The following is a 22024-nucleotide window of genomic DNA, read 5'->3' on the forward strand; positions in this document are numbered from 1 at the left end:
TCTTCTTCGTATCGTAAAAAGTAAACACCTCTTACAAAGTAAACAGGCTCAAAATAAGAAAAATACCAAACCTATTCTGCACCTTAACGCGTTTTAATCAATAACACCACTGTTTTTAGTTTGAAAAGATCGGGGTTAGTAGAATCCCTCTAACGGGCACCACAGATAATTTTTTCACTATCGGATAAAATATTCACGATACTAGAAGGTTGAACTTAACCAAGTGGAGAATATTAAAACGAACTATAGTTCAAAATTTTCTCCTTTTGTCCAAACCGATCGCAGCAGTTTAATCTGCGCATTGAACTTCTAGACAGAAAATCTTCTTAAAAAGTGGTTGATTAGGATCGGGTTGTCCAGCAAACCAATCAATTAACTAACAGACCAATTAATGAGCCCCCCTGCGTACCTTCAGTTTACACAATCACGCAATTTTTTCCCAAATTCACGCATTCACGCAATGTTTTTTGCAATTACCAAAATTTTTGTTTGCGCCAAGTTTTTCAATTCAAGCATTCATGCAATTATTTTTTAATTTTCTTGCATTTGCGCAAGTGAAAAAGCCCATTCACGAATTCAAGCATACTGCCGGGGGTTCCCAATAACCAACGGATCTCATATCAGAAATTATTGCATTCAAAAAACTTCACACGCCATTTTCAGATACTGTGGAATTGCCTTTTCTACTGAATTTACTCTGAGAATTCGTGATAATCTAAGTACCTTAAGTTTCATCATAGTGTTTTTATCTAATGGGTCACTAAAAACGTACAAAAATGGTATAGATAAAAATTGACGTCACTCATTAAGAAAATTATTGACGTCAAATAAAAAAAAATTGAGATAGAAAGACTATTTTCTGTAGAAAGAAAATTATCGTTTCGACCCACCTTTGAGAATAGACGCTCGAAGGATTATTCTCGTTGTTTTATGAGAATTGTATTATTGAAACTTGTTAATTATATTGATATATTGAAATATCACGATGACTATTGCAGCACAAGAGTGCTTACATTATGGATTTGTTCTGGGACGGAGTCTTGGCGAGGGAGGCTTCGGACAAGTGAAACAGGCGTCGTACGCTAGATTCGATTGCCCGAATGACTCTCTTGCCAAAAGGCTCCGTTCCTTGGGACACAGCGACCAAGTAAGTTTTTTTGTTTCTTCTTCTTTAAATATCAAAACTAACCAAATACAGCATCCTCGAGCGTATAGCATATTTAAGACATTCACTGGGTCAAGCAAATACTTAAAAATACTTTTTCTGGCAACCGAAAAAAATTCATTTTCAAACATCGACTTCCATCACATTTAGGGAATAACTATTTGCCTCATTGTGCATATAGAGATTCATGAAAATCTGTCAAGCTTAACTCAAAAAAAGAAAGAAAGAAAACCGTTTCACGCCGGTTTTCGGCTGTTCCACTGATTTTTAAGGAGTTACAGGTCGAAAAAATGATTTCTTTTACAATATTTGAAATAGGCTTATTTATTACATCTTTGATATGAACAGATTAACTTATAGCAACAGTCCATATTGTTAAATCGTTGAATAAAGTCCTCAAAACTTTCTGTAACGATGATATCTGATTTGGTAAGCTCAAAAATATTGATTTTAGCACATTTTCACAATATTTTTTGAATAAAGAACCTCATGTAGTAGGACTTGTCGCAAGCCTGAAGGATGTGAAAAACGTGATTGGAGATTCGAAATCAGCGTGAAAAAGTGATCTAAAAATAAGTTGTCATCGTTAAATTTTTCATTAAAAATTCATTCAAAGTCAAACATTTTCGAAAGAAATAAAGTTCACTGCGCGACTGTCGAAGATAGAAGATTGGTGAATATATTGCCCCGAGCCGAAAGGTGAAATCTCTGCGGAGGGACTTTACAAATTGTGAAAACATTATCAAGATCAAAGCTGAGAAAGAAGCAGAGCTGCTGGAGAAGTTCAAAGCAAGCAAAATCAATGTCACCACGTCAATATTTCATCCTCAGTCGAAATTTGTCTATGCGGAAACGATCTCCTGGTCTTCTCCATCTACCGCTCCCCAACAAATAATGACACGTCAGCTGAAAATAACGACAAGTTGAATCATTTATCAAAGATATCACATTAAACAACAAAATACTCTCATAAATGCTTTGTCGGGGACTTTAACTCCCCAACAATCAATTGGAAATATTTGACGACGCCACATCTCGTGTGAAAGTAAAGAAGGAAAATTTATTGATGCCCTTCGTGACTCCTTTCTCCATCAGCGTGTAGACGAACCAACTAGATGTCGTGGGACTGTCGATTCATCTTTATTCGATCAGGTGAAGCTAACCAAGCTCTATGTCTAAAGTATATCAGTCCTTTGCGTTTAAGCGATCATAGCTGCTTGACCTTCGGTATCAAATGTGATGCTGTATTGGAACCTAAATCAGAAAGATACAAGTACGAGGAAGCAGACTTTGAAGCAATGAAAAAAGATCTCAACTCTGCTGACTGGAACAAGCAGTTCCCCGAGTGAGTGAACAGATTGACGAGACAAGCTCATAGTAACCACGAGCAAAGAATTTGTGATAACGCAAAGAGCAAACCGAAAATCTTCTGGTCACATGTGCGAAACAAGATGGAATCTTCTAGTACAGTTCCATCACTACTTGAATCACCAAATGTCAAATCATCGTTAAAGCATGAAGATCAGAAAAAAGCCAATATCCTTCAACGACAGCTCTGCAATGTATTCACAAAAAAAGCAGGGGAACTTCCTGCATTTAAAAAGAGAACTGATTCATCCATATCTCTGAGGAGATGGTACAGAATCAATTGGAGGATCTCAACCATAATTAGTCATTCGGTTCAGACAAAATACACCCTAGGACACTAGCGGAATTTTCTGAATATCTCTATATAACATTGACTGTATAAATCCTTGAAGGCTCCTTACCAAAAGATTGGAAGGTGGCACATGTCACACCTACCTACAAAAATAAAGGACCTCAGAATTTTGGAGTCAATTATCGACCTGTTAGTTTGACATCGGTAATGTGGAAATTGATGAAATCAATACTAAGGAAACACATCATGAAGCATCTTTCTGATCATAATCTTTTATTCGACAAACATTATGGCTTCATTAACAACCGTTCAACCGTGAGACAGCTTTTGTACTACCTGGATAAATGTTATGAGAGCATCTCTGAAGGAAACGTTGCTGATAGTATCTACTTTGAGTACCTCACCGTCGACTATGCGAGAAACTATCAGCATATGGTATCAACAGTCCAATCTTAAACTGGACAACGTTATTTCTAACAGTTTGAACACAATCAGTAAAAGTGAACAAGTCTTTCTCGACTACAGACCCTGTAGTAAGTGGTATTCCACATGGTAGTGTACCTGGGACCGATACTGTTCGTGCTATACATCAATGATCTTCCTGAAAGGTGTTTGCTGATGATACCAAAATTCTCAAAGAAGTCAACTGTTTCAAAGACTCTGTTTCCCTTCAGATGATATAGACACACTTGCACAATGGTCGAAAGACTGGTTATCACTATTCTATCATGAAAAGTGGCATGTTCTGAAATTAGGAAAGTTTGGTAACATGCTCACCCATATTCCTTAGATGGAATACGTCTTTGAAGAAAAAGATCTTGGAATCATCATTGACTCTTACATTTGAAGAAAACTTTTAAAGCAAGTCAAAAAAGCAGACTCGATACTTGGTATAACCAATCGAGGATTTGTAAACATGAGTCCAAGTACATTCAAAACATTGTATTGTACGTTTGTTCGACCACATCTGGAGTACGCTTAGTCGCTTTGGTCTCCGTTTCTACGTAAACATGTAAATCTGATTGAAGGAGTACAAACATGGACATAAAGACTTGTTCAAAAATGTCATAATATGTCTTATGAAAAATATTTGTGTAAACAAGATCTTGCTACACTCGAGTTTAGAAGACACTTTTGTGACATGGTCCAACTTTATAAGCACATCAACTATTACGATAAAAATACCATCCCAAACAAGATAGCCCGTCGAGCGCGACCAAACAGAAAGCACAACTTTGAGACGATTCCAAACTTAGGAAGCGATGTCCGTAACCACATTGTTGAATATTGTTTACAGTCCGTAATGTACGAAAAAAATAACAAAAACTCTTCTTTAGACGTCTTTTAAAGGCCGGTAAAAAATGACCTGTAAAAATTTACCAAAAGGCTGCTCCGAGTCCAGTTAATTTAACAAACTTTTCGGACTCGAATGACCGGTCAACATGAAATAGGGAATGTCAAACGAGCGGCCAGGGGCGTCTGCCAGCGGCAAGGATCGGTCGAGATAAATTTTCTAAAATTTGAACTGTAAGCCAATCTAAATTAATAAATCGATCGCTCTTGAAACCGTGACAAAACTGGTCCGATTTTCAAGCACTTAAAATCGCCTGAGGAGTCACATATTGCAGATCGAAATGGAAATGTATAGACGACTACTCTAGCGTTTATATTTTCTGACAATATATTGTGTAGTTTATGTAGCCTACAAAACAACGAAAATAGAATATCAAAAAATCTCAAATATTCATGAAAAAACTTCAGAAATTTTTGTGAAGAGTCACCATTTTAAAGCAATTTCCAAAATTAGTAAAAAATGACGTCACTAAAACATATTATTTGACGTCAAATAAAAAAACTAGATAACTGATTTCAAAAAACTTTCTTTTCATTCTTCGAACCCACCTTCTTGCTTAGACTTGAAGGATTTGTGTCTGCTCATTTCGAGAAGATAGTTGAATATAATTGTAAAAATTTCATATTGAAACACTTGAATCTTCATTATGGTAGCTCTTGCTATAGTAGAGGATTGTCTATTGAATGGATTTATTCTAGGACGGAGCCTAGGTGAAGGAGGCTTTGGCATGGTTAAACAAGCAAAATACGCTAAGTTTGATCTCCCGAACGATCCTCTAGCCAAAAGGCTCCGATCCTTAGGACACAGCGACCAAGTAAGTTGTCCTGGTTCATTCCTGAATGTTTGGTGATTCTGTTTCTACAATTAATTTTTGAATTGACTTTCAAAATTTAAACTGAGTCTTTATTTTGTTGATTAGCTCTGTGTAATATTCTCTCTAAATATTTTTCAAAGAAAAAAATTGAAACAACAAACCTCCTTCCGGCCTAGGGTTGGGTAAACGGTATCAAATCAAAATTTCTGAAAATATAATATTTTTCTCTCTTTTTCAATTGCAGGTCGGCATTAAGATCATGCCGAAGTCTATCGGAATTGTTACAATCAAAACCGAACTGAATTGCATGATCAGCCTTTCAGGTTCTTCCAACGTTGTAAGTATTTCCTCTTTCGAGTATAAATGTTTTAAAGGAATAGATTGAAGTTTTGGAGCATCTTGGGGGAAGGGTGGGGGTTAAGAATTATATGTAAACAGAAAAGAGTAGCGCCACGACCATAAACCTGAAAAATGCCTCCAAAACACCTAAATTATGAATTTTTATAGTTTCAATACTATATTACGAAGTTCCAATTTTTTTGGAAAATTATAGGAATTCAAAACGTCTTTTTACAGGTTCAACTCCTCAAGTTCTTCCAAGGAAAAGAACACGTATATTTTGTTATGGAGTTTTGCAGCGTTGGAGACCTGGCACATTTCGTGTTCAAAAACAAAAATATTGACACGATGAAATTCTTTAAAGAGATTGTTCTTGGTGTGCAGCAATGCCACCAAAAAAACATTGCTCATCGGTAAGATCTTTTTGTTTCAATACAAATTTGTTTTGCTAGGCGAAATGAGCACCAGGTTTATATAAGTAGAAAGGTTACATATAGACCAGCCCAAGCCCTTGGCTAAGAATTTTTGAAATCATATTGAAGATAAGAATTCCATAAAAATTTGTTGAAAATCGAGAAACATTTTGAAAAATTTTGAAAAGCCTTCCGATGGTATTAATAACGTCAAAGACATTTTCCTCAAACATACTCGTCACCTAACAAATCTAGTTATGTACCCCCTGTTAGGGAAGCTCTATACTTTTTACAACTATCTTCTTTTCACTTAAAAAAATTTCCTTATTTTTGTTTTTTCAGCGATCTGAAACTGCAAAATGTTTTGATCGATCAAAACGGTACTGTCAAGATTGCTGGTAAGTTTTACAACAAGATTTTTTACCGAAAGTTTAAACGTTTGTAGCATGCCCAAAGCAGGGTTTGCTGATGTATCCATCCGTAACAAAACTGTCCATTAAAAAAATATTTCAAAGTCTTTATACATGCCAATGTTTGAGTTTGCTATCAAGTTATATTATGAGGTTATAACGCAAAACAGCACTCATCTGAAAATTGATTTTTTCAAAAAAATTCTTCAAACCCTAATTTTCTTTCAACTTTTAGATTTTGGTCTTGGATTTATCCTTTCCGAACCAGGACAGTTATGCGATGAATACTGTGGTACACCAGGTTACACAGCCCCAGAAGTTGACCGTGGTTATCAGCTTTTAAGTTACGATCCGTATTGTGGCTTTAAAGCTGATGTTTACAGTCTGTAAGTTGATATTTCTTCTCATTTCTGATTATTTTTATAACTTCTCAAAAAAACTACATCTACCATTAAGTTATGCTAAGAAGATAGTTGTTGTGAATGAACTTTCTAACTGGAACTCAGACAAAAAAAAACAATACAAAACAAACGGGGTAATTGACAATAATTAAATTTCAAAGAATTATATATCATAGGGTCATAAATCTTCAAGATATATTTTGGATGCAAACCTGTATTATCTAATGACTTCATTTTACTTCTTAGTGGAGTCATCTTGTACAGGCTATTGACTGGAAAATATCCACATAAAACATGGTTTAAAGATTCTTCTTTCTCTGCAGGTAAAAATTACTTCATTACTTTTTTTTAGTTGAATTCTAATAATTGTTATGTAAATTTTCATCTTCTTAACAAAACTCGTTGATCAGGTACCATTTCCCTCAAGTCAAAAACTCCCAAAATCTATTCTTACTACAGACTGTTCTGTTTCGGTTTTGTTTAAATAAAACAATTTCGTATTCTGCAATTTAGAATGCCGAAACTTCTTGCTTTCTATGTTGCAATATGAACCACAACATCGTCCATCAATCAACGAAATTGCCAACCACCCTTGGTTTGCATCTCAAGACGAAAAGGTTAACAAAGAAAGTCAAGAGAACGAAAAACTTCAAATGATTAACAAACTTGTTGGAAAGCTCGATGGTCTAAACGCAAACAAAAAACAACTTGACAAAGCGTTGGTCCTAGCCAAAAACAAAAACAAGATTTTGAAACAGCGACTCGGCATTGCACAAAAGGTACATGAAGTTGATTTCATTGAAGCTCAATTTTGCTGAGTAGCCATGAACACCTGTTGATATACATGGGTTTAATTTTTTTGTCGTTTTAAGTTTCCTTTCAACTTTTTTGTTTGACTTTTTGAACTTGGCTCGGATGGTAAAGCCGAGGAGGAGACGAAGCCAAAATGCAAATTGCTTTCTCCCTTCCGACTGGTTGAAGTTAATTGTATTCTTTTGGCCCTGATTTTAGAATCGAATTCTCCAACACAACGGAAAATCTATCCTGAAACCAAACATGGTAAGTATTATCTTCAATAATAGTTTTATTCAATCGACAGTGTAAAACACCTCTATCAAGCTAACCCCGTTTTTGCAAGTCAGGATGCAAAGAATCAGGTTTACATAAATGAGAAATTGTCTTAATAGCTGAATTCGTCGTGATTTGCATATCCTAGGTGAAATGAGAGTTAAAGTATCGCCCTGCTTGATTTATATTTTCAACAAAATATTTTAAATACAATATCAAACAGATCAGTAAACCAGATTGGTTGCTGACTAGACTTCGTAATGATGGTAAATATTTTTATTTATTTTCTGTAGGTTCCAATCAACAACATCAAAGTCATCAAAGATGAAAAACGTGTGATGATTGACAATTTGATTCACAAAATTTACAACGTCAAGAATGTCATCAAAGACAAAAACCAAATGCTAGTTGAGTTAAAAAACGAAAATACCAAACTTGCGCAAGACATCGAGAAAATCACATGCGTTACTAACAACTCACGATTTCCTAGTGGACACCATTTCCAGCCCCAAGAATTCTGGGAATGAATCAATCAAAAATATTTTTGTTAGTTTTGTAAATAGTATATAAATAGAAGAACCTCATGGTGTTAAAATCAAAATAAAATAACCAAAAACTCTTTAAAAAACCCCCCAAAACAATAATGTGTCGTGGCTTGATGTGTCTCACCCCGATCTCGTGATATGTTTTCGAACAATATTTTGCACGCTTCTAAGGTTTGACCTAAATTAATTGCCACGAGGGTATCCCAATGTATGAATTTATTCACTTTGGTTGTGAATTGCGGTTCTCTCAATTAGAGAAAAAGTTTTCCATGACATATGGCACAATATATTGTACCGAAATTAGCGAATCTCGTAACAGTAATATGTGCGAGTGCCTCTTTTAAACATTGAAATGAATTTGTCATGAACTGGATTTTGCTAAAAAATCATTGTTGTTAATTGAATTTTTATTGATAAAACTGTTATGATATTGCCTCTTGATAATTCGAAGTAGAATTTCTTTTGAAGTGATTGAAGACGGAAAATCGTAATTTTACGCTCGAAATTAGCTCCGGACAAGAGTAATTTTTGAATATTCGTAATGATCTTCATAATACTGCCATGGAAATACAATTCATATCAGATCATTGAAGTATCTTATCAGAATCACGTCACGGATTGTTTATTACTTTATGCAGCCAGCGCACTCAATCAACTCACTGAACTCATCCCACTCATTACATTTACTCAATGCTCACAATACACTCATCCCTCTTAATTCACTCGCTCAATACACTCATCCCACTCAATACACTCATTGCTCTCTACAATAATATATCATACCCATCAGGACTGGAGCCCAGAGCGCCTTCTTCGAAAAGCTTGGTATCAGCATCAATCTTCTGTTGTTTGGGACGATTTCCTTGCATGAGTGAGTCAGTGAGGTATTCCATCATTTCCTGTTTGTTTTCATCAGACGTTGACTCGTAAATCAATGACAGCCCTAAATGGATAAACCATAATCATAAATATTCCAAGAAAGAAAGGGGATGTCAAATTCTAAGGTGTTATAGTTTTCGTATCATTCTGGTATGGTTTTCTTTACGGTTTATGGTTTCAGAACGTTTCGGAGTAAGACAGCGGAGTAGGTTTGGAATTCCGACGAAAGTAGTGAAAAGTAGTTTTGCTTTGTAGCTAGCCTAGAAATCTAAACTAGTTTGATTCAGTCACTAAGATAAATCTGATTGGAAGTTGTGACTGAAAGCAAACTTAAAATCCTTAAATATAAAAAATCTTTAAAACGCCGAAAACGTTATACTCCCTGAGCCATGTTTTTTAGTCTTGTGAATACGGGCTTAGGTAACTAAGGCTGCTTTATAACGTCTCCACACGGTGTTTCGCAACTGTTTCGTTTCAGAACAATGTGGAACCGTAACGTGTCTGAACATAATTTCAAACTGTTTGTACATTGAGAGCTTTAGAAAATATAACGCGATTATTTGACTAAGGATTGTTCCTTTTTCTCTTGATAAATCCCACCGCAAGATCAGAGACGGTATAAATATTACTCCTTAACAAGACATTAAAGAGTACCTCTTGAAGCAACATCTTGAGTTACTTCATCAGCATCACATAAGCAAGTCATGAAGGCTTTTTGAATCTGTTTGATCTCTTGTGAAACCACTGGATGGTCTGACGTGTATTGAACCAATGATAACAACCAAATAACACCTGCTTGACGAGCAAGAGCTAATGGACTGTGAACCACCTCTGAAATAATCCTGAATATACAAAGAAATTAAATAGTTTTAATAAAAATTATAAAATTTAGGTTGAATTTAAGAAACAATGCTAACAGCCGAAACCTCAATAAATATCTCATATTATATCTTCTGTTGGAAATTTCAAGAATCTAATGTTATTTTTCTCTCGATCCTTCATCCAATTTATCTATATAAAAATGTATGATCAACAAGCAAAATAGAAACCTCGTCAGTTCAAAAGCAAAATTTTAAGACCTTTTAAGTAGGCCCAACATAACTTCATCTTCAGGAACCTTTAATGTCATTTCATGGTGGTAGTAACGTTTGAATACTTTGGAGCTTTGACCAGCACCAATGCAAGAAATACATTCTCCAATAGCGAACTGTAATTCTACTTCTTTTATCTGTGAAAAAGAATACATAAAAACACAATGTAATAACAAAGGAGACGTTTCCAATACAATCTGAAAAGTAAGTAAAAAGTAATCATACGTCGAATATAAGAGGGGTTGTGTTACTATAGTCAAACTATAACGATATCAAACCTTTGCTGATTTGAAGAGTAGCTCGACAACTTTTTTTTTCAGTACAAAATCTGTATCACCAACGCATAAACTCGTCAAAGCCAATGCAAATGTTTCTTTCGTCTGTAAAAGAAATGAAAATGTGCAATATTTTACGAAAGATTTCAAGATTTTAAGAAGATTTCAAGATTTCTTTTTCAGTACTTCATCATTTTATGATATTCATGACGTAATGTTTTATAAGAAAACATCTGAAATAGCCCGGACGTTTACCGCAACACAAATACGTCTCAGTAAATCTCCATCTAAATTTTGAATAAATACCTTGACGTGGTTGGTACTTTTGAACAACTCTGACAACAAGGTAACCATTTCGTCCGCATATACAGCTAAAATGAATAAATCAGTGGTCAGAGCAAGGCTTTTCGTCTGAGACGGAAAATGAATTTACTTATCAAATTAGCACAATAATCCGTATAAAAAACCACGGTCTGGAAGCCTTAATTGTTTCTTTCTATTGTTTCGAGCTTGCGTTAAGATATTAGTTTGTTTTGCTCACTTTTTGATCATGTGATTAACTTTTGACCGATCCCAAGAGGAGTTTTTGGTAACGTGATCAAAAACTGAGCAAATTGATTTTTATAGCCTTTACTAACAAAGGAAAAAGTTAACGAAAAGTTACAACAATAGGCTTCCAGATCAGGGTTTTTTATAAGGACTTTGTCTTGAAACTTTAGTAAATAATGCAGAATTTTGAGACGGAAAAGACTTTCTTTTATACTTCGCTGAGACGGATATCTTTTATAAAACTGATAAATAAAAAGATTATATAAACAAAAAGCTATTCATCTCTTCTTTATGCTAAAACAACAACGGATTCTTAGTACTTTTAGTACTTCTAGTACTTAGTCTTTTTTCACATTCATATGTTAAAATGAAATACAAGATGAAAAGCCAACAACTTTTACTTAAATCCGTTGTTTACCTTTGGTCGATGCATCAGATACAGGCAACTCCACATAACGACAGATATTGTAAAGAGAAGTACAGCATGACGCCATTATGAAATTCTGCTGATTTTTTTGTTTCACTATTGTACCTGAAAATGAGTACAAAATGACGTAATTATGGTCTTTAAAGCTAAAAAGTATTCAACGAACCATGTATTCCTGAAAATTTTTATCTGAGACTGTTAATGATCAACTTACAAAGAACTTGCAGCATTTCTTTAGTTAGTGCAACCAGGGAATTTAAATCAAGGTTGATTTCAGCGTGACCACATTGGAGAAGTTCAAAGTATCTTGAAAGTGTGTACCCAATGCAATATATCTTTCCATCTTTGTAAAGTTCATGCTGCAAAGGAAAGATAAAGATCATTCGTAAGTTACTTACTTAACATAAAAATTAAAGGAAACAATCGAGGGGCATTAGTTTGAATGACTGATGAATTAATTCTTCCGACTTAAAACGATTAATATTATATAAATCTTAAAAATTCCCTGTGAATATTTTTACCTGGTTTGAAGAGGAAAGTTCATCCAGGAGGTTCTGAATTGGACTTGATTGAAGGGGTCTGTGGCGAGCGAACAAAATACTCAACACTTGAGCCGCTAACCTCCTAACATCATCATTCGGTGATGAGAACAATTTCTAAAAAAAAAAAAAAATGGCTATACATTCTAGAAGTATCCCTAAAGAGATTTTATAAGGCGTCACGAGATTGAGAGTACATAGATTAAGCACAAAAACAAAGCTTCACATTTTCTGATATTAAAAATTACGCAGTTTTTGCGTTGGGTTCATTGAGTTTCGACCGAGAAATATTTGAAATATTCTGAATTACTTACACTGATTATAGTTTGGTCTTCAACTTGAAACAGCAATGTTAATGATTCGTTTGAGGTGAAAAGTAGAAACAGATTTTCCAGAGCTAATGTGTAAGTACTGTAGTCTGAAACAAAAGAATCACAATGGAATGGTTAACACAAGCATTGCAAAGAAAAAGGCATCTTATTGTCTGTGTATTTGTGAAAAAAGTACGTACCTAATGAGTATACCAACGCATTCTTTAACAAAATGATGTGTTTGCCGATAAATGATTTGCCAAGGTTTTCTAAGAATGAAAGTTAAATATTTATTAAGAAGTCAGTACAGTGAAGGTACCCTTTTCGACAGGCTGTCTGACGCAAGGTAGCATTACTCTTTTGTCTTGGATTTGCTTACCCTTGACTTTTCTTGTTAATCGTTGCAAGATCTTAAAGTATAAATCTAGAAATATTAAACCAACTTTGACAATCTATCGAATCAATTCTAGATACCATTTTCGATGCCTTGAATTTTTTGATTGAGATAAGCAGTAATTTTTGTTGATATCGTATCCTCCAAATCATCTTCTTTGATATCACACGATTGATACAAACATTTCTTCAGGAACAACAATACCTCGAATGAAAATAAAAACAGGTCGTCAAAATATTTCAGTTCCATTGCCTTAGCCTGGTGACCACCTTTCCTAGTTTTGAGTTTTCATTCATAGGTTATTTCACAAGCGCAAAGCGTAATGGGTAATCAGGAACACTGCACGCTAATGACGACTACTATTGGTCCAAAGTTAAGGAAAGATCAGACGAGAAAGAAGAAGACTAGAAGAACGAATTTGTGGTCAAGCAAAAAGAAGCCCTAAGAAGTTTTGGAGGCATATCCAGAACTCAATGAAGACCAAATCGGGAATTTCCCCTCTTCTCCTTGATCCAAATGATAAATCATCACTTCGATTTACTGATGAGGATAAAGCTGACATCCTACAGGATCAGTTTTGCAGTGTTTTTACGAATGAACCTGCTGGATCACTACCTGAGTTTCCATCACGAACAGACACAGATGTAGCATTCGATCTAACAATCGACATGGTCAAAAAGGAACTAAAAGGTTTGAATCCTAATAAATAGCTAGGGCCTGATGAGATACACCCAGTCATGCTGAAAAAGCTGGGCATACATACTACATAGCTGGTCCGGTTAGCTAGACGAAAACACCTTCAAAAGTTTTGAAAACTTTTGAAGGTTTTTGCGTCTAGCTAACCGGAAGTCGTTACTAAAGCGCAACCAGTCCTGATTACCCATGATTCATTTCGACTGTGAAATGGCCTATTGTATGGCAAGTGTTGCCTAGTTTTGGTAATTCTAACTAATTGCTAAGAGGGTATTCCCCAGGGTGTATCTAGATCAACTCATTTTCTTTATGACCTGTAAAAAATAATGTGAATGGCAAACATTTTCTTTGAGAGCCTTTAAAAATGGCTATTACATTTTTATAGACAAAAGATGGTTCAAATTAGAAAAGGAAACTCGACATTACTACACTCTTTTTTCACATGAGTTTCAATACTATAGAAATATAAACCAACTTTCCTATATAAGGCTCACCTGTCGAATTGCCAAAGAGTTTTGAGTACTTGTTGAAAACTGAAAATTAAAAGAGAAAAATATACCATTATTGGGGTTTTCCAGAAAAGAAACCGGATCCCATCTGTTGAGGAGGTCCAACCCTTGAGACTGGAAATGCTATAGCCTTCTGAGATTCAAGGTAACTTTAGGGGTAAACCACTGTGGAATTCTGTATTTTTGTAGGATTTATAAAGTTACCCCCATGGAATTCAAGTTATTTTTGAGAGACTTTTGTATATCCCTATGGAATTCAGTCACGTATCAAACCATACCACTCCTGGGGTATGTATGTATGTATGTATGTAATAGTTTATTTCAAGTTGACGAACAGGTAGCAACAAAGGCTAATAAAAGTCAACGCTACTTTACAATTTGTAAGGTGATAAACCGTTCTTGTACAAAAAATCTTTTTAAAATATAATTTTTCACGAGGGCTTCCTCGTACCCTCCATTTAAAATCTTCATTCGATCTGGCTTTATTCATCTCGTCTGCTCTCTTTTTCCACTCTTTGATTTGTTCCCTCTCCATTTTTGTCAAGTCGTCGGTGATACTTAATTTCACGTACTTCTCGTGTTGTTTCAATTCAGTCAACTTCTTCATGAATCTGTATTTGTTATGACTGTCTTTGAATACAACTTTGATTGGGCGCATAACCTTAGATTCTTTTCCAACACGAGAGACGTAGGTTGGTTGAGTCTTTAAATTAACGTCATTCAGAAGCTCAGTAACGAAATCGATATCTTCTTTATCTTCATTTTCATTTACCCCATGGATAATGATATTTGCGTCTGTCGATAGTTTCCTTTGGTCCTCAATTTGTTCGTCGATTTTTTCCTCTCGTAGTAGCTGTTTCATGCTATTTACGCTTAATTGATCATTGTTTTTAGTGGCTTCAGCAAAACTTTTCTTACGTGGTTCTGTTGCGGTTTGAATTTTTGCAGTCTTGTTATTCAACGTCTCTTCTATCTTGGATGTTAGTTTTGTTTCTAGCGTGGAAAACTGGCTCTGTATTAGATTGGTAACTTGATTTTTATCCTTGATGTATTCCTGATATCTTGCCTGTAAATCTTTGATCATTGTGTTTAGACTTTTTTCACTCTCACTTTTGACTTTTATTATACTTTCGCACGATTCGATTTCTTTATAACTGTGCGTGCAGCTTTTAATTCTTTCCACTTGATTATGAACTTTTCTACCGAGTTCTTTTGCCGGAGAGCAACAAGTTATACACACGTATTTTCGGTAACCTTTATTTAAAAACATATTTAACTGGTATGGTGGTAGTCCAGTGCAGGCATAATGTAGCGTTCGTTGGCATTTATGACATTGAATTCTCATTTTTTCATTGTCTTTTATACAATTATGCTCGGTACATCGATTGTTGTCACTCGCATCTTCATCAGGGATCAGGATCTTGCCAGGTGATGTCGTTTTTGGTTGAAATTTGGCTATTTTTTCCATATTTTTAAAATTTTATTGAAAATTCTTCATTTTGAAAGATAAACGAAGAGCACAACCTTTCTGTTTGACGTCAAATTTATGGTGGATAAGAAACCACTCAACAGCGGGTATAAGGCTTTTTTTTGGAAAGCCCATTATCAAGTCAAAACACGCAATAACACAAATTAGTTCTGCACACACTAGAGTATGGGAATGTGTGGATTGTTAAATCTAAACTAATCTCATGGTTACAGTTCAAATTCACCTGATCGAACATGTAGTAGCAGACATCTTCATAAACAGGGTAGGTACCAGACGTTGGAAAGAGAGCTCTTGACGACTCTTCCTTCAGTTGTTCTTGGCTGGAAACAGATGAAATATAAATAAAAGAAGGATAAGCTCTAGTTTAGATGGCCGATTTTCTGCCCTATTCTTCTTCTTCTTCTTGTTATAAGAGTATGCAAAAAGTGGGGAAAAAGTTGGCAATTATAGCTAGAAAAGATTGAAAGAAGAAATTGCACTGACGTCAACAGTGACTTTAGACCACCAAACTTCTTCCCACTTAATAAATAGACAGGGCAAAAAGCGGGCCGTCTAAACTAGAGCTAAGAAGTGATGTTGTGTCTTTCCAAGGTGACATTCAAACCAAATAACACCCTCTTGAAGCCTTCTGTGTTTCTTATGGATGGAATTCGAAAACCTAGCGTTCAGTCTCAGTAAATGAGACAAATTGAAACCTGTCCAAAAGAAATATAGCTCATCATTAATTTTTCTGGTGACTTCTTTTATAGGAAAAGTCATTTATTTGTGACTGAAATCTCACCTATCAACAGATAGTATAATAAGGGCAAATCTTGAGGGTAAATGAACTGATGAAAAAGCACTCTGGGCCAAGCGACAGGCTCCAATTCGTACTTGCGAAGATTCCTAAAATGAAAGAGTTTATGGTGTAAATCCGGTGGTGTAATTTGAGAATGGATCTATTTCCAATCAGCCACGATGTGTCTTTATCAAATTAAAGTTTTATTTTTACATAATAAGTGTTCCTGTTTCATATCAGACACATGTCTCATATTGTGCTGAATAAACAAAAAAGATTATTTTCCTTTTTTAATGAATGGCATCTGGGTTCTATCACAAGACATAAAAGGTTATCAACGAATAATTATTCTTTAAACTATTCTTTCATAACTTGGTTCATAAATACATTATAATGTAACTTACTGATGTACAATATCTTAAAAGTAGACTTTCCAGCACGTTCTGATCTTTTCGTTGAGCAGTTTCAAATGTCTTGGTAATGGATGAAATTATACTCAGTACTGCTGATTGGATCTCTGAAGACTCCTGTAGGAAATAGGAAACAATTAAAAAATTAATAATTCAATGGTTAGGCATGAAGGACATATCTCGAAAACAAATAACTCATGTTTGGGTATAAGTTTGAAATTAATACCTCTATTAAAAGTGAGAATAATTTTTCTACGATTGTGACGTCTCTTTTAATAACTTCTGGGGCAGACCTAAAAAGGAAATTGGTGAGAAGAAGTGAAATGAAATTTTAAGAAAGATGAGACAAAAATAATAAGATAATCATTGAAATTTGAAGCATTCTTTTTAGTGTATAAAGCTTTTTAAGCAGAAAAAATTATTACTTTGCAATTTTTGAGAAACCATTGAGTGCAAGAATTCGTAGTTTTGCATCCTGAAACAAAAAAACATTAAAATGATTTACATATTTTAACCGTGTTGTTTGATGATAACCGGGTGATAACCTCAAACTCGATTGAAGAAATAGACCTTAATTAAAGATATTTAGCTGATTAGTACAGCATTTTGATATAATGAAAACATATACCTCATTTCTATTGAAAGAAACTCGTGAGAGTGCTTGATTAAACAGGGGTGCTAAGAATGACAACGTTTTACTGGAAGCTGTCAATGAAATATGATGAATGAATTCCAAACAGTATTGTTTCAGCTTTTGATTCGTTTTGTCTCCAAACTGTCCTTCAAAGATTATCTAAAAAATAAATTGCATCATGCATGTGACAACCTAAACAGAGTGAAAAGTTTACCATTCCTCATAAATCTATTTAGAACCAACTTGTGTGTGTAATTTTTAAACATAAAAGATAAAATACTCATTATATGTACATGGTCTTCTGACATTACATCAGGGACCCAATAGCTGAATGATTGTAAGTGACGTACTATTAGTCGAATATGTCAATTTCAGCTGTTGGGTCCGTGGAAGACATCACAATTATTGTGCATATCATGAATAATATATATCCTGATAACAAAAGAATACCACACACCAAATTCATTAGTCAATTTCCTTGTCACAGATTCACACAACTAAGCTAACACAAAACGAAATGAATGTCACCTGTAAACAAAGCGCTGGGTTGACATCAGCAATAATACGGGATTTCAACAAGAAAGGAAATATCTTCATTTTCAATCTGGGACTTGATGGTAGTCGAACGTTGTCTGCTGCTACATACTGAAATGTGAAAAGATTAAGAATTGGATAGGTGATAAAATATTAGAAACAAGCTAGATGCTGAATGGACCTACCTGATGATGAAAGTTAGATAATAATAAGGAGAAAAACGGAAACAATCCGTTAGAAAATATATAATGTTTAGCGAAAAGGCATTTATGCGTCATAACGCGTTAAATTTCATCATTGATTGTTGATGGGGAGAGGGAAGGGGAGAAGGGAAAAAAGATATAGAAAGTTCCGGTTGCAGAAATCATGTCGAATCATGCTTGATGGTGGGAATTGCTATCAATGTTTTGTTTTTTTTGAGAAAAAACAAAGAAAAGTTAGGAAAAAGTCCAATGAAAATCTGCAAAAACGGCGATTTCTGGCATATTTCCAGCATTTTCGGCCGTAAAAAATTTTTTCTCAAGAAATCGAACTCGGTCATGTTTTGAGCATTGCGAATATGCATCTTTCTGCAAAAAATCAGAAAAAACTAATGAGCCAATCTCGAGAAAAGCTGGTAACAGACGAACGAACGAACGGACGGACAAAGGTTAAATTATAGGACCTCCAGGTAGGTCCAAAAATAGAGATGACAAAGTTAGGCGAATGTTAAATTGTACAATAATGGGGAATTGAATAAGTAAAGAAAAAGTCAATTGTCCTTAAAAAAAAGGGATAAAAATGTTCTCACTGTTGCCATATTTCCAGGTTTATGTACAGTCCCTTGATAGAGCAGTAATATTTTGTTTAGTAATTTCTTGTCTTCCCATGTGTTGGCACTGAAAGTAAATGAAGTGCAATGGCTTTGTTACCTTTGAGGGAACTTGGAAGTGCATCAGTATGGTCATAGCAATAGAGGTAAGTAAAATATCATTTGCATTACCCTGATTTGATCTCTTGGAATCTTTACAATTTAGAACTTGATAATATCTTTAAAGATGTTACCTGGAATATGTTTTGATCCCATTCTCTCCTTTACCTGCAACACTGAAAGTTAGAATAGAGAGAACTTATCCCTGGAGTATTGCAGATCATAGAGAAAGGGCTAAGCAAAAAAGGTTACTAAAATCTTGAAGAATACTGAAATAATTTGGAGCCATTTTGTGATTAGTTTCATTTCTCAGACTGAAACTTAAATAATTCAAAGTGATAAAGATGTGTTTAAATTTCTAAGTTCTTCAGATTTTTCAATCACATTTTTTGGTTTATAACTCAATATTGCTATAATGATACACCTTATCTTATCTACCAAAAACAAACCAATTCTTAGGGTTTGAACAATAAATAATAAACCATCCCAAATCATCTAAATTGTGACAAGACACCTCTACATCAGTTTAAAAAAAGAACAACTTACGTGTGTTTAGTGTCACTTGATGAGATGATGAAATGTGGTATAACATCCTCTGCATCAATCAATTCGGATGACAAGAATTTCAAAATTGCCAGTTTGGCCTGTAAAACAATGAAGATAAAAAATAGTACGGAAAAAAGAGACATTTTCGTTTCAGTGAAAGAAAAAAAACAAAAAAATTTCAACATTCGTTTAGACTTTTATTAACTTTAAAGTCGAGAAATAAATATTAGTGTTTTATGCCTGTTGTTTAAATGGATCAAGTTTTCATTTCATTGGTAATTTTTTAAGTTGCAATTTATAATATTGAAAAGGAAATTCCTCCAGATTTAGATATTATTTTTTTCAAATTTGGAAAATATGTTTCCTGTAATAAAATTTTCTATTCTTTTCTACTCCTGAATAATTATGTACAAAAAATTAAATTGACTTACAGTTTCAATTTGATCTCTGTTCATGATTGGATCCGTTTGAGTCCTGTGAAAGGAGGCTCGACTGAATGAGGGTGGAGGTAACACAGTCTGATCTTTCATATCAAGATTCATGCTAAAGCAGAAGCAAAAGGTATTTAGAAATTAATCTTTTCTGGCTTGGGGGTAAGTTATGGACAAAAAGGATGATGATTAATAATCCAAGTGCTAGCTACGACAAATTGGGAAAATTGTGCCTTTTTTTACTTGATCATTTTTATTATACTAAGCAAATAGAATACTTACTCATAGGGGAGTAATAGAAAATCCAGGAAATATTCCAAAACAAAAACACGTGTAGCTTGATCTTCTAGGAAAGGGAAGAGCTTTTTCTTTTCTGCTTGATTTTCTGGGTACACCAAGGAGTTCATATCAAATAAGATACTTCCGAGCAGTCTGAAAATTGAATAGAAATTATTTCTCACTGTTTAATCAATAATTGATTGTATTTTAAAGAGTATATATAAATCAATATAATGAAAACTTACTTGCTTTGGTGGGCTGGGTTTTTACCAATAATAGATTTAAACATCTTTGGCATTAATTTCAACTTTTCTTCTAATGAACATCTCTGATATCCCATCTTGATGTAAATGAATGTAAAGTTCTGCATTTAAAATAAATTAATATGAATATAGTTTTTTTATAGTAACTTGTAAAATCCAAAAAATGAAATCTTATAAAAAACATCCTATTCTTCTATAATGGTTTATTGCAAAAAGAAGAAAAAAGAAAACAATACAAATTTTCTCACCTTCACGGATGATGGAACTCCAGCATCCTATTGAAAATTTAATAAAATTCTATTAGGATTAATCACAATAATAGTCATAAAGATTATATAAATTTCATGCTTTACTGACTCGCGCAGTAGTGTAGCTTTTATCAATCTTGACTGCCATCTGTGAAATCAGGAAAAATCGGACAAATTCCCACTTAGTGCTGTGATTCACTTGGTAAGTGAATGTTTCCTCATCAAGGTCAACACATGCCATATGCAAGGAGAATTAGGTGGAGAGAAACTCAAGAAGCCTATCACTGACTAGGTGCTAAGGTATTGATTTTTACAATAAATGGTGAATGAGGTGAGAGTAGGCTGGCCTTAATCCCAGGGGTTGGTTCGTGCCAGATAAATCTAATTAATCAGAAAAACTGTGTGTCAGTGTCTCACATAAACAAGACCATTCTAGTGAGGCTACTCCTAAACAAATCAGTACGGAACCATACATCTTCTGTAAGGAGAAGCCAGTCATCAAACAGTTTTATTCTTTACTGAATAAAAGATTTTATTTAAAAGACATTTGAATAAATGTTTGAAAGAGAAAATAAATTATATTCTTACAGTGTACTGAACCAGTAAAGTACCCAAAGGAAGTTCAATAGTAGGTCTGCTTTTCAGTCTTTTGTTCACATGAGTCAATAATTCAAGAACCTGAAAATTTAAGTAAATTATTACCTGAAATGTATTAAAAAACTAAAACAGGGTTAGATTTAAGAGGTACCATCTTATTGCTAGAAATAATCAAAAAAATCTGAAATCAAAACTAATAATCTTAAGATATTTCAACATATTCCAACCTTGTTTTTCACTTTTTCATCTGTGGTTGCAATTTTAAGTAGCACAGGAGGGAGAAATCCATTTAATTCTGATTGAAATTTATCATCAGACTCTGCCAAAACCAGTCGGAAAAATACTCTTTCAACCAGTTCTAAAAAACAAGAAAATTTCAAGTTACAAGTTCATTTCAACTGTTGATTGAACTTTGGGATTTAAAAAGTTTGAGAAAATCTTTCTGTAAATCATGAGTTTTGCCTTTTACATGTTGTAATGAAGTGAATACAGTTGCTCTGCTGTTGTTATCAAATTTCAAATCAAAACAATCCTAAAACAAATTGCTGTCTGTTATTAACAATAATTTGAAATTGTTGGTTTTTCATTCTATTGTACTTCTTTTTAGTAAAAACTATGAAATTTATATTCAAATTTCTAGAATTTATGCTATTTATTTCAAGTGCGGCAAAAAAAGTATAAAGTCAGTTTTGTCAAGATATTATGAGCTTTTGGTTAAAGATTTCTTGTTGATTTCTTTTTTATTCTATATAGAAAAGCCTCTAACTTAAATTTTGGTATAATTATAAAACTCTAACATTGGTTCAATCAAATCAACGTTATGTTTTTAAGGAAACTGAAAATTTTGACCTACCCAAAATTACAAAATTCATTAAAAACAGTTAATCAAAATTTGAATTAAGAATCAACACTATTATTGAAGGTAATTATTTAATCAAAATGAGATATCTTATAATGGTATAATAATATTGTTGTTGTATTTTTTGAGATCCCAAAATACCATTTCCTTAAAAAAAAGATCCAGCCTAGTTTCTAATTCAGATTTATTTGCATCAGCAAAAAATTCTGG

General features: G+C 34.0%; 2 protein-coding genes across 3 annotated transcripts in view; one reads left to right on the forward strand and one right to left on the reverse strand.

The window, feature by feature from the left end:
* The window catches only part of LOC136803984 (proteasome adapter and scaffold protein ECM29-like), a 71087-nt gene that overhangs the window by 38424 nt on the left and 10639 nt on the right, over positions 1-22024 (reverse strand). The window contains exons 2-29 of the mRNA XM_067060718.1: positions 21183-21313; positions 20947-21036; positions 20359-20385; positions 20093-20211; positions 19851-20000; positions 19569-19680; positions 19138-19235; positions 18726-18767; positions 18472-18559; positions 17676-17792; positions 17142-17306; positions 16939-16988; positions 16740-16806; positions 16508-16630; positions 16107-16210; positions 15549-15645; positions 13822-13860; positions 12715-12838; positions 12441-12509; positions 12244-12347; positions 11912-12046; positions 11605-11749; positions 11382-11495; positions 10721-10785; positions 10418-10519; positions 10128-10276; positions 9703-9890; positions 8953-9112 (exon numbers count right to left, since the gene is read on the reverse strand). Coding sequence (XP_066916819.1) covers positions 8953-9112; positions 9703-9890; positions 10128-10276; positions 10418-10519; positions 10721-10785; positions 11382-11495; positions 11605-11749; positions 11912-12046; positions 12244-12347; positions 12441-12509; positions 12715-12838; positions 13822-13860; positions 15549-15645; positions 16107-16210; positions 16508-16630; positions 16740-16806; positions 16939-16988; positions 17142-17306; positions 17676-17792; positions 18472-18559; positions 18726-18767; positions 19138-19235; positions 19569-19680; positions 19851-20000; positions 20093-20211; positions 20359-20385; positions 20947-21036; positions 21183-21313 — 2974 coding nt within the window. The remainder of the gene's footprint in view (positions 1-8952; positions 9113-9702; positions 9891-10127; positions 10277-10417; positions 10520-10720; positions 10786-11381; positions 11496-11604; positions 11750-11911; positions 12047-12243; positions 12348-12440; positions 12510-12714; positions 12839-13821; positions 13861-15548; positions 15646-16106; positions 16211-16507; positions 16631-16739; positions 16807-16938; positions 16989-17141; positions 17307-17675; positions 17793-18471; positions 18560-18725; positions 18768-19137; positions 19236-19568; positions 19681-19850; positions 20001-20092; positions 20212-20358; positions 20386-20946; positions 21037-21182; positions 21314-22024) is intronic.
* Positions 877-8293, forward strand: LOC136804004 (testis-specific serine/threonine-protein kinase 5-like). Of its 2 annotated transcripts, none has more exons than XM_067060744.1 (9): positions 877-1147; positions 5238-5330; positions 5570-5745; positions 6088-6143; positions 6391-6541; positions 6803-6879; positions 7070-7335; positions 7568-7615; positions 7918-8293. In XM_067060744.1, the coding sequence occupies exons 1-9, from the start codon at positions 986-988 to the stop codon at positions 8149-8151; spliced, it is 1263 nt and encodes a 420-aa protein (XP_066916845.1). In that variant the 5' UTR covers positions 877-985; the 3' UTR covers positions 8152-8293. The 2 variants fall into 2 exon arrangements, with proteins under 2 accessions (XP_066916845.1, XP_066916844.1); XM_067060743.1 differs by lacking the exon at positions 877-1147 and adding an exon at positions 4707-4993.

This window comes from Clytia hemisphaerica, unplaced genomic scaffold (assembly GCF_902728285.1).
Source record: "Clytia hemisphaerica strain Z4C2 unplaced genomic scaffold, Clytia hemisphaerica genome assembly, whole genome shotgun sequence".
In the NCBI taxonomy this organism is placed as follows: Eukaryota; Metazoa; Cnidaria; class Hydrozoa; order Leptothecata; family Clytiidae; genus Clytia; species Clytia hemisphaerica.